This window comes from Poecilia mexicana, unplaced genomic scaffold (genome assembly GCF_051168715.1).
Source record: "Poecilia mexicana isolate PSO_F unplaced genomic scaffold, ASM5116871v1 scaffold_14, whole genome shotgun sequence".
Taxonomy (NCBI): Eukaryota; Metazoa; Chordata; class Actinopteri; order Cyprinodontiformes; family Poeciliidae; genus Poecilia; species Poecilia mexicana.
Window position 1 is genome coordinate 19,090,107 of NW_028263383.1, and position 15,621 is coordinate 19,105,727.

At 42.8% G+C, this 15,621-nt stretch overlaps 1 protein-coding gene across 1 annotated transcript in view; it reads left to right on the forward strand.

Moving 5' to 3' along the window:
• The window catches only part of nrip1b (nuclear receptor interacting protein 1b), a 55,639-nt gene extending 42,060 nt beyond the window's left edge, over nt 1–13,579 (forward strand). Inside the window, exon 3 of the mRNA XM_014969226.2 lies at nt 7,107–13,579. Coding sequence (XP_014824712.2) covers nt 7,568–11,170 — 3,603 coding nt within the window. The 5' untranslated portion in view covers nt 7,107–7,567 and the 3' untranslated portion in view covers nt 11,171–13,579. The remainder of the gene's footprint in view (nt 1–7,106) is intronic.
• Nucleotides 13,580–15,621: the final 2,042 nt, after the last annotated feature.

Sequence of the window (15,621 nt, forward strand, 5' to 3'; positions counted from 1 at the left end):
AAGCGTATTTATTAGCACATTTTTGTATCAATAGTTCCTACGTTTATTTGATATTTTGATTATCTTTTCTGAACAGAAGGAGGCGTGTTGGCTGGAGAAAGTAATAGCTAATTTTAGTAATAGTTTTTAGTAAATCTGCTAATTGAGCAGAATGTTGTAACTTTATGCTGTCTATAGAATATGAAAGACCTAACAAGCTAATATCATCGAGTTCATTTTGATTACTTGATTACATAGATTTTAGCTTTTTAAACCATTTTAAAATAGTCTGGAGTCTGAACCTTTGTGTTCCTGGTGCAGCCATAAATCTGCCACACAAGCAAACAACAGCAATGGACGACAAAGCGGCTTCTCTTGGCCCGCTGCTGGTCGTTTCTGCTACAAGAAACGATCAGATGGAATGCTGGAAAAGGCTATTGTGTGCAAGTTGTGCTAAAAGGAGTTGGCCTCTCTGCGCAGCTATTCAAACCTAAAATAGCATCTCGGAGCTAAACATGTTGCGGCAAGCAGAGACGTCCATGTTTCTAAGAAGTTATTCTCTTTTATTAGACATTCTACGAATGGGGATCCTGAAAAACCTAAAAGCTGAACAGCATTAATAATAGCACTTTGCACCAATCTGATGACTGAATAACCTAAATATCAGATTAAAATATCTTTGTTGAGCTGACATGTCTATTTATTCAATAACTTGTCAATATGTAGTCTCCAATTAAAATGTCATTGTGATTATTAATTAAAGACCTTTGCAGATAAAATTTTAATCGAGTCACACCTCTAATATATGCACACACATACACGCCGGCCCTCTACTGCTAATATGCACCTTATTCTTTGGCTGGAGTGCAGTGACCTTTCCTGTTGCTGATGCCTCTTAAGTAGCATAGGAGTGAAATGAAAAGAGAGGGAGAGGGAAACAGATGAAGAATCAACCAGCCAGGAGATGATGAAGCCGCACCCTCCCCATCACTACCCTCCACCCCACCCTCTTGTGTGTGCGTGGCAGACTGTAGGGGTAAAAATCACTTTAGAACGGTGCCTGCTCTGTCATTGGCTGACATTGTCAAGGATAATGGATAATCACCACAGAAAGTGTAGAGCTGCTCGCTTGTGCCTTGGTGTCCCGCTGTGGGGGGAGGAAGGGTGGAGGTCAGGCTTTTTGGGTGCCACCACCATTCAGATGACATGTTAACAGATGTGTAAGGTCGTTTGCAATGTATACAGCAGAGGAGATAATGTAATAGTAATGCACACATCACAAATTCTCGGCGCGGAGAGGTGGAGTGCCGTGTGCTTTAGCGGTTCGGTACAGAGGACAGCTCCCCCTATATTAAGGTCAGGTGTTTAACAGACATCCGTCACTGTGGAGATTTTTGTTCCCCTTTGTTTTTTATTCATAGAGTAAAAATGTTGCCTTTTGGTTGCCATTTCTTCTTATTCTTTTTATTTTTTGTCTGAACAAGCAAAAAATACAGAAGAATACCTGATCAGAAAAATTATATTTCTGCTTTGACATGCCCAGTTGCCAAATCGTCTTAACTGACAAGGGTAGAAATGAGGCTGAAAATTAATCAGAGAGGGATTGTTATGTTTTTTATAATTAAGTTTCATTGAACTGTTATGAGTTGAAGTATCTGAGACTTCTGGTCAGAGACTGATGCAGACTCCTGCTGTCTGAAAATGACTCCGATCTCAAGCGTGCATTGTGCATTGTGCGGTTATTCAAGCTGAAAATCATGATTATTAACACGAAGCTGAGGTAGGAGGCGGAGCACTGCCAATTGTCTTTCAACGCGAACCTGAGAACAGAATATGTAAAACATTGTCAGTCAGTCACAATCTAACGGAGAGGAAGGCAGTTTGAAAATCAGCCAAGAACATAGTTTAGGGACCTTTTGGCACTTTTTAGTGGTTATTCATTACCAAACTAAGCACAATCAATCAATCAATCCAGTTTATGTGTATAACACACTTCAGCAACAAAGCAGTTCAAAGTGTTTTACATCATGAAGGAATAAAAACACCATAAACCTGTCATACAGTCACCAATTATGAAGCCAGAAACAGACATTACATTTTGTTAATTGCCAGCATTAAAATCATCAATGCGCAACAGACCACAGTTACCCTCATGTAGCTAAAATTCACAAATATTTGAGACATCCCCTCTTAAAATGCTTATAAACCCCTTTTTTAAAAGGTTATACTCCAAATATACATTAATTTACATTGTAAACCATTGTAGCGCTACAGTTTTTTTTCCCACTCTTGGAACAGCCAATCACCGCCAAGGGAAATTAATTGCGCCCTCAGTTCGGCTACATTATGAACACTAGTCTGTAGCGTACGCCTAGGTATTTCAGCTTCCCAGCTGCATTTTCTTTCAGCTTTTTAAAATATGTTTTATGAAATAAATGTACAATTAGGGGAATTTTCTACAATTACTTTACAAATAATAACCATGAATAGGCGGGGCTCCACTGTTTTCTACTTAAACATCACACAGTTACTTGAAACACTTTACTACGTCCAATCTGAGTATTTGCTTCGTTCAGGAAGATCATCAGAGGTTCATCGCCTCAATCCTATATTTCCCATTGAAATAACTATCAACCTATTGTTAAAGAGCCATCCAGTGCAAGGATGGTGTCAAAATAAAAGCTGGTTTCACAGAAATCTCTTAAGTTTTTGGCTCTAGTTGTTTTAAGTTAGCTAGAAGTTGGCTTTGGTTGGCCTCTCTTTTTGATTAATGTAAAGTTTGTGGTGTCTCCAGGTGAGATATGAGCTGCTTATCGCTACTTAACAGAACCTCGCCTTAAAAATCCTGAGTTATCTCTTTGGAAATTAGCACAATTTTTTTTAAAGAAAAACTGAGTGACCAATGTATAACTATGAATGTAATTGGTAAATATAAGGGTTGAGTTGTGTAGGAACGTCTATACTGCAGTGGTATAATATCCACTAGAATATGTCTTGGGGCAAAAAAAGGTGGACCGCGACTCCAAGGTTCTCTGGGAGCAGCAGAGAGAGCGTGTCTGTGATTCCTTTCCATTTCCATTTGACCCTGTTGCTCACCAGGCGTTCCAGTCCTGGCATATTAGTCATCTTGCCAAGCCCTTGCCAAGGTAAACATGTTTACATGTTGACTGCACTGATCAAATCGGGCATTAGGGGTATTCCATCAGGACAGTGTTAAACCCACTGGCGGAAAAATAGTCTTAATCCAGTGCAGCTAAGATTAGCATGACGGCAGACGTCAGATGGCCCAGGGTGACCAGGTCGGCTCTTTGTCATTTCCAAATTTGGGTCAGCAGTTCAAAGATGGCCTTTCAACTGTAATCAATGGTGACTGAGCGTTCTCGGTGGACTCGTGCTTTTCACTGCTGTCTGAGCCTGAAGAAACTTTTAGTTTGAGAAAGCATTAAAAAGGTCGATGTGATTGTTTTCCTCCTGCTACTCAGATTTACATCTCAGCTAATTAGTTTATTTCTAGTGTTAAATCCAAGTTCATTTTCAAGGTGGCATTAACTGTGCCACCTCGCTGCCCTTGCTGTCACCACCTAATCCTGTGGCACCCTGTGAACTTTGACCTCGGAGATGGGAAGGTCGATTTGGTCTTTTGACCTTTCCTCGGCTCCCTGTGAAACGTTCAGGCTTGTGGGCTAAGTAGGTTTTCTGTTGCCTTTCTTCACAAACAAGGTCTGCTGTCCTGCTATGTGACCTGCAATGTCGGCTTGCTTAGCGGACGCAAAAGGTGAGGACAGCGTCGGGACAGGACAAGGACAGCTGCTGAGCCAAAGTGGAAGCTCTGTATTAATTAACCTTTATGAGATGCAGCCCGGACTGTCGGAGGCGCCCCGTATCCACGGAAACCACGCTGACAGGGTTCAGAGCAGAGGTCTCCCAGGGCAGCACTGCTGACACTGTCATGGCAACTGGCACGACGTGCACCCCGGTGATACTGACTCTGCCCTCCTGACAATGGTGTGCTGTGACAGGTCCGCCCAATTTCCGAGCCAACCCGTAACGTCTGTGCAAACACACACACACACACACACACACACACACACACGCACACACACCTGACAGCAGAGTACAACTTGTTTTATAAATGTATCCTTGCTTTGTTTCTATACCTGTTTTGTTTTTTACCAGTGAACGTCCCTCACGCTAGTCAAGTCCTTTCATGTTTTTTGCTCTTGTATCCTAATACATAAGCTTTCTAGGCCCATTTGTTATTATGCATTATGCATGTTTTATATATCTCTCTCTTGAGCATTCAAACATAAACCCTGTTTGAATGCTCAAGTTTTCTGTGTCATGTCATGATGTATTCATCTGGTCCTCACCAGATAAGATAAATATAGAGGCTAGATGTCAGATTTCCGTTATATCGCTATTCCTCTAAGAACAACGTCAAAATGCGGATCTGTCTGAAAGACTTGTCAAACTGCTTTTACCACTAATGGCATGGAGTTATCATCTTCTAAATTTCTCAGGGTTTTGGGCCACATGCCTGTTAAACTGCATTAAAGTTTGTTGAGAGTCATTTATTATTCTTTTAAGAAGAGAATTAGGGCCAATTGAAAAAAAGTTTAATGTTGAAATTCTGCTTTTCTTTTTTCAGTTGCTCTTCAGTACCAGTCCTGTCCAATTGCAATGCCTTGTTTCTTTTTTTCTTTCTTTCAGTAAATGTTTCTTTAGCAGTTTTGTTACAGATTATATTTGCTGCCCTGATCCTGTTTCATGTCCTGGCTTGACATGAAACGAATATAAGCTGTCTTATGACCTCACATTTGACTCTAAGATACTTTATCATCACAAAGAACTCATAACTTAATGTTGCCAAAGTTTTGCAGCTGTTAACTTAGTCTGGATCATTAGCCCTCCCCCACGATCTCTGACAACTAGAATGCGGTATTTGTGCTGATAGGTTTTCTTCAAACATGGCTCATTGTATCAGGACCAAGCAGACTTGTTTATGTCTAAGGATTTTGGCTAAAATGTTTTTCAGGACTCCTGTAGTTTTTTAACACAACTTTTCCAGGCTTAGCTGAGGTGCCATTACGTTCTTTGTCCAAGAAAAAATTAGCCTCATACCTGACTGTTCTTCTGCATAAGGTGCATGATTCCTCAGTGTATCGTGAACAGTCATTACTGCTTTGGCGTTTTCTGTGAAGGGGAACTTTTTCTAGAAGTTCTGCAGGTGACAAATCTAAGCCCAGGTGCCGTGATCTTCTTACAGTAGACATAAGACGCTAAAGGACCGCATTCATCTGGAAACGCAGAACCACAGGTAGACTCTGAAAACAGGCAAGAGCCAGAGTCTCTCTATCTCTGCTAAACACACTTGGTGCTGATGTCATAGAAGAATTTGAACTGAAGCTTAGAAAATGAACCGACACTGAACCCCTGCTCAGAAACGCATACTGAACATATATACATTTATATTCCAGCATGAATATTCTGACATCTGAGAAAAGGAGAAAAATACACTTTCATTTCTTTTTTTTTAAAGTTTTTGGCTTGAATCAAGTTTTTTTAGTTATTATTATTTTGGCCTATGTGTTACAGAGAAGAGGATTTCTCCCAGTAAATGATCCATAGGTGTTGGAACATGTTGCTAAATTAAAAAAGAAGATCTGGTCTTAAGCTATCGTGAATTTTAGCCTATAGTTTATTTTTCTTTCTTTCTATTTTATTATTTGAATTAGTTGTTTTGTTGTGGTTGTTGTTTTTTATAGTTTTTTTCCCTTTTTTCATTGTTTCCGTATGAAATGTTCCTAATGGCAAAAAAAAGGCTACAAATATGTGTTTTTTATTAGAAAGAGAAAATAAAGATTTCATCAATCTTAAGCTCTTTTTTTTTTCAAAAGAAATAAAGTGGAATTATCTTGTTCTAGATTGTGAACCAGAGATTAGTCGTAATCCAAACCCATTTAGAAACAACCCTCTAGCTTAACACTGGTAGAAAGCAGTGAAGCGTATGCTAACCTTAGCAGCTAACAGTTAGCAAGTTGTGCTGCTCTCACAGCAATTGTAAATCTTTGGTATACTTTCTGACTCAACACACAGTGCCCCCATAGTCGTCTCTCTCTAATATTAGTGGGTGTTGTTGGCCACCTTGGCAAGGACTCAGGAGCTGCTTCCTTATTTATTTCAATATGAGTCTTAAATACCGAGGCAGAGAACCAAGGTTCTCCCCTTTATGTCCGGGCCTCAACATGAAAATTTACATTCATCTTAACTTGACGAAAAATCCTATGGAATTTCATATCCCTAGATCCAAATCTTGTTAGGTTACTAAATAATGAAAGTCATTGTCGATGTCTTTTCTTTTAGATTGTGTTGGACAGCAAGCTGCCTAAACCAACTCTTTCCTAGATTTAAGCACATTCTCAATTTCTACAACCAGTGTGGATAGAATAAATCTGTATTCCATTTGATTTTTTATTTTATGTGTGTGTTTTGGCGAGCCTGAATTAACCTAATATTATGTCCAGGTTAAATTCACCTCAAATTTAATGTCCTGGTACATAAAATCTTCCAAGTGAACCTTGTTGTAGGTCCTCATTCTAACGCTTATTGGTGTGTTTAAGCCTGAGCGCTTAAATGCTTGCTGGTGTGTACGTGGGTGGGTGGTTGGCTTTTGCTCCACTGAGACCGTGGGTTGCGTTGTGTGAGATGTAACTCAAGTGCATAAGAAGGCAGGAGGTGGTAGAGAGAGATAATCCGCTGAAATGACAACCTGCATAAAGAATTATGCACAGCTCTCACAAGGCCCTTCACTTGTGAAAGACGCTGCCGGGAGAGGCTTGCTGCTCAAGACCTGAATGTTTTCAAGGTAGTGGGCTTGAATTTTCAATTCGGATCTAATCAAGCCTAATCTGTTGGGTGGCTGTGAGGGAAGAGTGCAGAGAGGAGAAGGAGCCGTGTGCAGTCAGTCTGAAATGTTGCTAAGTAACAGAGATGGCAGACAAGGTGGGGAAATGAATGTGATATAGTGCACTGCAAATCCTTGCTTCTCACACGATTTCTTATTTTTCTCCTCTCCCCCCCCCGACCACCTCTCCCTCCCTCTTTTTCCCTCTCCCTCACTCCTATAGGTCACCCTGCGACACACTGTGAGATCTGCAAAGCATAAAGGCGCCACTGACAGAGCAACAGCCAGGCTGAAGGACAGACACGCTGGATATCAACAACGATGGATTACGCCAACATCTCTGTGATAAAATCCCACTGACTTCGCCACTGCCACTGATGTGAGCGTGAAGGTGGGCCTTCTGGGATCCTGTAGCAGTTAAAGACGTACAACAATGCCTTGGAGGCTCTCCTGCACCAGATTCCCTCCAGCCATGGTGGCTGTTTCACCACACTAAGCCAACCACAGAGAGGGATCATATACAGCCAGTGCACCCTTAATTAAATCTTTATACTCACTCTTTGCAACATCACAACCTCTTTTTTGGTTTCTAACAAGTGCGTGCAACTGCCAGCCAGATGACTTGGACAGCTATCATTTACCAATAGCATTGCTGAGCTATAAGAAGGGATCTGAGTATTGAACATGACTCATGGGGAGGAGCCTGGCCCTGAGACACACAAGGATTCAGCTGTTTTAACTTATCTGGAAGGTTTACTGATGCATCCAGTGGTGGCCGGGCCTGGGGCCACGGCAGGTGGGAGATCCGAGGCTTCCAACAGCAATCAGGAGCAGGGCAATAAAGTGGGTGGGCCTTTACCACTACCAAACCATGACCCAATGGTACCCAAGGCTGGAACCAATGGGCCCAAGCTAGGTTCTTCGCAACACCTAAAGAAGGCCCGGTTGCTGCGCTCTGGAGCATGGAATGATCCAGGGAACCAGAGAATGAGTTCACCTCCAGTAGAGCTGAATGGCCAAGTGGGAACCTTGCAAAATGGTGCCCTGGAGGGATCTCCCCATTCTGGAGAGAGCACCCTGTTGGCGTCTTTGCTTCAGTCATTCAGCTCAAGGCTTCAGAGTGTAGCAATGTCTCAGCACTCTAATAAGCCCACTGGTGAGTGTTCTTCTCCGTCCAAGGCACCAGCTACAGATAAAGAGCCACTACCTGTTTACGGCACAGCCTCCAGTCGCCTTAAAGGCCTCATGAGGAAGAGCAAACTTCAGAACCACAACAACACCCCTTATAGCCGCCGGGGCCACAGTCAGGACAGGCCGCCAGAGTCCCCCAGGTCGGCACACAGCGCCACGCCTCCTGCAGCTCCCGCCGCGACCGACTCTGTGTCCTGTGCAGAACGTCTGAAGGCCGTGGCCAACATGGTTAAAATCCGTTCTAGTCCCGCACCCTCACCCAAGCCCAGCGTAGCTTGCAGTCAACTCGCCCTCCTGCTGTCCAGTGAAGCTCACCTCCAGCAATACTCCAGAGAGCATGCCCTCAAAGCTCAGCTCTCAGGAAGATCTGCCAGTGAAAGACTGGCCGCCATGGCAAACCAGCAGCATGGTCAGGACAAAAGGCCACCAAGTGTGGGGGGGTCTTCAGACACAGTAAGCTCCTTATCGACTCAAAACGGAATGACGACAGCCACAATAACAACGACACTCCCTCGAACGGCTGCCACCAATCCTCAGAGCCCCTCGCTGCAGAGAGGCCACAGCCAAAACTCTCCGCCCACTCCCCCACACGCTCCAAGCCTGCCTACCAGGGAGAAGCGAGGCTTTGACACACGTCCAACCCGCCCACCCCAAACGTGCAGCAGCTTGCTCCTGCTGCTGCTGAACAACCACAACAACCAGAAGCAACTGACCAAGAATGGGCACCTGGAGGACATCAGTGGACTTCTGCCACCAAGTGGCTCCTCTTCAGTCACATCAGACAGCGAGTGCTCTGTCCATGATAGGAGCAACACCAAGGACAGCAGTGATGCTGAGAGCTCCTACTCCAGTTGTTCTCCCATTGACCTCTCGATGAGAGGTCGCAGCAGTTTACAGGACACAGGGCCCAAAAGTACACCCCCTTCCTCCTCCTCCAGCTCCATGTTCTCTTCTACCACCGCGTTCTCCTCACCCCCAGTAACAATATCTCCTCAAGCTCCTACCCAGCCTCCCACTACATCTTTTTCTCCTTCCTCTATGGCTGTTTCTTCTGTTTCATATCCAATATCGTCATCTTCCTCCTCCTTTTCTACTTCTTCCTTGGACAAATTGACCGAATCCTTACTAAACAAATGGAAGCCAGAGCCATCTAGATCAACTGTGTCCAAGAACAAAGAGCCTGAAATGAACCCAGACTTAAAATCCCACCCCAAGGTCACACTCATGCAACTTCTTCTTGAGCGCAGAAATAATGAGATGGCTAATAAGAGCACAGGCAGACAAGACTCGCCCCTTGATATAACTATGGCCAACATGTCACGAAATCAACAAAAGGGGTCAGTTACTTGGGAAGAGGGTCCAACAAAGAGCCCAATTGAAAGGCCTGCAGGCCCGTCCCAGTCCGTCTACTCGCTTAGTCATGACACAGGTGCTGCACTGTCCCCATATTCATACCCCTCTCCCCATGTCCAGTCCAGTCCACTTGATTTGTGTAAGTCTAAGACCTTCCCTGCTGACAAAGCGTCAGAGCCTGCCTTCAGTGCCAGTAAACTGTTACAAAATCTGGCGCAGTGTGGCACGACTTCCCCACCCCCACCTATCTCCTCTGGAAAAGGGGCGAGCCAGGAACTCAATGACAGCAGGCCCCATGCTCTGTTGGAAAGACTCAATACTCCTGTCAACAGGACCACCCCTACCCCGCTGTCCGATGGAGCTTCAGGCAGTAGCACACCTTTCAGTCGTAAGGAACCTTCCCCGCCTTCCTCACAAATTGAGAACCTTTTGGAGAGACGTACTGTGCTGCAGCTACTTCTAGGCACCGGTTCAACTGGTGCTACAGCTGGCCGCAAAGAAAGACCCAGTGGAAGTGGCCACGGGACTGCTGAAATGGAGGGCGGCTGCTTCGAGAGGAGCCCTACTGCCTCCATCCTCTGTGACAGCTCTAATGGGTCCCCTTTGGATGTCAAAATAAAATCAGAGCTTACGGAGGATGCAGGGTCATCCATTACCAAGTCGGAGGACTTGAGCGGCAAAAAGAGACTGAGTTCCTACGGGAAGAATAGCCCGCTCTTCGATTCTCAGCAAGACCTGAAGACGGAACCAAGGCCTGCAGAGTTCATAGCGAAATATGGCCTCCTCAGCCAGCTGCTTAAACAACAGACCACTACCTATTACTCCAGTGCTGCAACGATGCAGCCTGAGCCACAATCCAGACAAGTCAAAGAGGAGCATAGGGACTATCCAAACCCCAGTCCTAAAAGGAGACGGCTCTGCTCCGAACATACAGACAGCTTGAACAGCATCAGCTCTCCAAGAGCAGTGGACAGTGGTAACGCAAACATGTCTGCCTCGTCTACTGTTCAGGCAGACCCTGAGCAGCAGAGGAGTCTAAAAGAGGAGGAGCTTCCACCAAGAAGCCCTATGAGTGAAACCCTTACCAGAGAGAGTCGCGGCTTCAACGTGTTGAAACAGCTGCTGCTCTCTGACAACTGTCTGAAGGAACTGTCCCAGCAGCCGCGACAGGGACCCAGTCCCGCTATCCTGCAGACCACTGGCAAAGCCAATGGTAACATTCTCAGTCAGCCTACACAAAATCACAACTTCCTCCACCTGCCTAGCTGGCACACCCATGGTTCCCTCAACTCAGGGCTTCCAAATCATATAAGACCACTGCCCACCCCTCCTGAAGGCAACAACCCCATCCGCCCAGCCTCATGGATCCGCCAACCGATTCCATGGCCCGCCACGCAAAAACGAGAGCCCCCTACTTTAATCAAACAGGAGCCTGAGAGCCCCATTCGATGGAGCAGTCAGGAAAACGATGGCATGGACGAGGGTTGTGAGTCGAACCCGGACTCCCCGCGGCTTTCACGTTCCAACCCGATCCTGTACTACATGTTGCAGAAGGGCAACATCCAGCTGAGGAAAGAGGCGCCGGACCAGGCAGAAGGAGCCCGGCCCGTGGTCAGAGTCAAAGAGGAGCCAGTCAGTGACATGCACACCTATGAACGCAGCCTGAGCTCCACCCCTCAATCACCAACCCACAATGACAAGCACAGCCATGAGGGCCAGGGGTTGAGCCAGTCGTCCCAGTAAACAGTTGTATCAACTACAAAAACCTACAAAGTGGAATCAAGTCCATTGACTCCTTCTTGTTTTCATTTTTTGTGTACCTTGCCAAATTGGTTTGATGGAGAGAAAAAAAAGACTTTTTCACTTTTTTTGTTTTTGATTTGATTTAAAAAAAAATCTATTGCTGTTTCAATTTTAAATAGCTTCAACGTGGAATGGTAAAAGAAAAAAAAAGTGGTCCGTCTTAGCCTAACTGATCCAAAAACGTCTTTTTTTTTTTTTTTTTTTTTTAGCCCGTACACATCCACCATTATTTTGCACTCATTAATTAATGTAAAGTCCCCATTTTTTATATTTTGTGTTACACATTTAATTTATCACTAAAGTGTACACATAACGGTTTTTCCTGCGTTCTGGATGTTGCCTCGCATCAAACATTTAGAGAACATTTCAGGCAACATTTATAATTGATGATTTCAACAAACAAACAAAAAAAACCCCGTTTGTGCTCAGCTCAGTGGATAGATTTTATTTTCTCGATCAGAACATCTGTCAGAAATATAAAGTCCTATTAATTTCGGATGGGATTTCAGAAAAAGCCATTCTCAGACAGTTACAGTGGTCTAATTAAAAGGACGCACACGATAGATTCACACTGCAGTACCTACCCTCCGTTCCAGGTCGCGCCACTATGAACGCTTTTGTCTTGCTTTTCCTCAGAATTCAGGGCTGTGGGGAAAAGACTTCATCAGTGGAGATTCACTCACTGTGTTCTGCTTTTTCTCTTCTTTCTTTTTTTTTTCTTCTTTTTTTTCGTGCTGAGCCTTTAAGGGCGAGATTCGACAGTGCAAATTCAGGGTAATGTGTTTGCAGATTGTGCAGTTCTGAGCAGATGGGTCAACATGAGAGCGTGTGGCACTTACAGTTGAGCAACGCTGTGTAAACGGGTTTCTGGAGCAACAGTAAAAAAAAAAAAAAAAGGCTGCTTTGTCTGAGTGACTTATCTTGGTAAAAAAAACAAAATAAAAGAAAGAGAGAGAGACAGATCCACACAGAAAGAAGTTTGAGTGTGATGCACATGGCGCTTTTCTTTTCATGCAATATAAAAGACTACCTGGAGTGTGCACTATCGAAACTGAGCCCTCGGTGTCTATTTTTTTTTTTTTTTAGTATAATTTAACAGCATGAAATGGGGGCGGGGGGAAAAAAAATCCTATCAGTATTGTTATCTTTTCTGAATTTGGTAATTTGTGATTTTTCTTTGTCATAATTTCTTAACCGTTGTGCTCTGCATCACATGTTTTATTTCGGTGGCGATCTCTCTTACTCATAACACGTCGAAAAGAATTGCATGTTGATGAAGAGAAGACCACAGGTACTCTATTTGTTTTCAGAGCAGCTGGATACACGCGCTCAACCCGCCCTCCAATCACCGAGACTCCTTTTGTCTTAAAGGGTGTCTGGTATCTAGCTTCTTTACTTTTTCAATCGTACTGTAATCTTTCCGGTTGAGTTCACTTTGCTTTGTTCATTTAGTCTTGTGGTCTTTTTAATACATATACTTCTGACATACGTCTTCAATTATTACTACGTTTTCACGATGGTTAAATAAATTGTGTAAATAGTACTTTCAGTATGGAAGATGACTATTTTGTAATGTTTAAAAAAAACAAAGAAAAAAGAAAAAGATATTGCCCTAGTTTTTAATGCCCTGAGATGTAAATACTGATTATATGCGTACAAGTGTACATACGAAGGCAGAGGATACTATGCCCATCTTTTTTCTTTTTTTTTCTTTTTTTTTTTTTTTTGGTTGGTTTGTTCTTTGCATGTGTCTCTATGTGGTAAATGATAATCTATCCTGCGCTGTGTTGTGTAATAATGTCTGACTCTCCTCACTGCTGCCTGTTGCATGCAGACGCATGGGAACTACCTGTGTATCCCTACTGGTGATGGGGGAAAATGTCAAGTCTTAAAATAGGTCTTCTTTTTTTTCTTTTCTTTTTTTTTTTTTTCCTGAATCAAAGAGCAAAAAGGTCGGCTTTTATGAGCAGCCCCTTAACAGCAGACTGTTGAACAAGCAGATGGGGAAGGGGGGAGGGGGGAGGTGTGAAAAATAAATGTGGATTGAATATTTTTGTGATTTTTATTTTTATTTTTTCTTTCTTTCCTGTTACTGGTTAACAAAAAGCTCTGTGAATGAGCATGGGGCTCTAGTTGGGGGATTGACGTACAATCATAGATCTGCATTGTGCATCTAAGAAATACATTTGTAGCAGCAAATATATCTATATATATAAATATATATATATAAAATGATGGGTTGTTTTTTTTTTTCATGTGAAGATCTGAAATGATATTTCATTTTTTTATGTTTTCATTTTTTGGTGTTCATTTGCACTGATATCTTCAAAAATAAAGTACTAAAATGCATGACCTGTTATGAATGGGTTCCTGTTTTTCCACTTTTGCTCTCCTCCAAGTCCTTTTCTGAAACATTTGGTAAAGCTTGAGCACAAATATGAAATTACCGCAGTTTTTTTTTTTTATTTTGTGGAGAAAAGAATAAATTCAGAGAGAATTGCTTGATGTGGACATGATTTGGTACTGGGATCACTAGAACGAGCACCAGAGAGCATGTGTGCTGGCAGAACTATGGTTTATAACTGTTTGTTGGCGTATCTGTCAGTTAAAACTGACAATGAGCATCTCTATGAACTAATCAGCTTTAGCAACATCTGAGTGAGTTTGTTAGATGTCACATAATGCCTTTGCCTGATTAAGGGTGAATGGTCACCTTATGTAGCTGCAGTAAAAGTGGAGCCAGTGACTTTCGTTGTTTTGGCTAACCCTTGGCTGGTCTGAGATTCTGACTGTAAGCTAACCTTGAGTAAATGTATAACACTCTCACCAGTATTTAAGCGTTTCCTACAAATATTTGAAACAAATTTGCATATGATTATGTAGTATTTTTAAAAACGAAAAGCATTACAATTGTTAATGCAATGAAAAGAAAATAATTGTGACATAACATTTTAAAGTATACACTCGGGCAAAAGATAGTTAATTTTTTAGTAGCGGCATTTCTGCTCTGTACTTTAACAAGTAAGGCAGCCTGTCGGGCTGTCTGCTGCTGTAGCCAGACCGCAGTCAGAATCGCCTCTCCAAGCTAAATTAGGGTTGCACCAATACGAGGGAAGATTCCCTCAACTCCCAGTGTTCTCTCGAAAAGTCCTAACGGATTCAGTCATCTACATAAACAACTACTGGTCTGCCTTTCAGCCGTATTACATCCCCATCAAACAGTTCCTTCCTAGTTCTTTGAACAACTGGATCTTATGCCTTAGATCCTGTGGAAAGATTTTTCCACCGTGACTCATAATTTAGTCTCAAAAGACTAAATTATGACTATGTTTTGTATTTGCAGCCATTTTTGATCCTTCTGGTTTTTTTAGCTATTGCTCCGTTAAATACACAGAGTATTACTGAATAACTGCCAGATACTGAAAGTTGCTTTTGGAGAAAGAGCAAGAAACATCAACTCACTGTACATTTTGAAGAGTTATAACTTCATTTCTTCAAATTGGTGAAGCCCTTCTGCTCCCCCTTATATTCAACCTGTTGCTTTTGAATTCTATGGCATGAGCCCTCTGTTAATTTCACTTAAAAATCACTTTTAAAGTGAAGCTAAGGTAGCATAATCGAGTACAAGACGAGGAGACATGGGGGTCTACATTACCAATAAGGGTCCTCACAAAGACAGGAAAAAGATGGCCTTAATGCGGGTAAGCAGCTAATCGATGGAGTAAGATAAGTGCCAAAAAGATGTGTGCGAAATCATGCACGCGTCTTTTTGACAGTTCCTACGTAGAACTTCCATGTTGGAGTGGGCTGCATCAATCCACCTGATCAGCACCAGTTCCGCTGAGAGAGGAGTAAACATTTTCATTTTGTGACAATTCTGCCTCTTCCACAAACCCTTCTTCCAGGTCTTGTAGTGTTTTGGAAACGATTACTGGGGACTCACAGCTGAGCGATCTCACACGTTGACGCCTGACAACTTTCATGGTGATTCAGACATTGTTTGGCTGAGAGGATAGGAATAAACGTCAGGTTTTTTTTTGTGAGGGTGTAGAAAATGAACACCTGTTAAATTAGTGTTGAATTTCACCCGTATTACTGTTTTAGTTGGAGCCGCTGTGAAAAGTTGAAAGATTTTTCCACCTTGCTGAGGATTAGCCATATTAGCCTGTAAAAGGAGCCTTAATGACATATTTTTGACAGTTATGTTGCTCCATAGTTCTGAGAAAAAACACAGCTGCAAACATTTGTGACACTAGTGTAGATGCCTGATATCCACTAATACAGTTTTCCGTTTGAGTTTTTTTTTTTTTTTTTGTAAAATCAGCTGATCTGGTGACGTCATTAACTGTCCACCACTCTGATTTTTTTTCACTTTGTCCAATTATTATGAG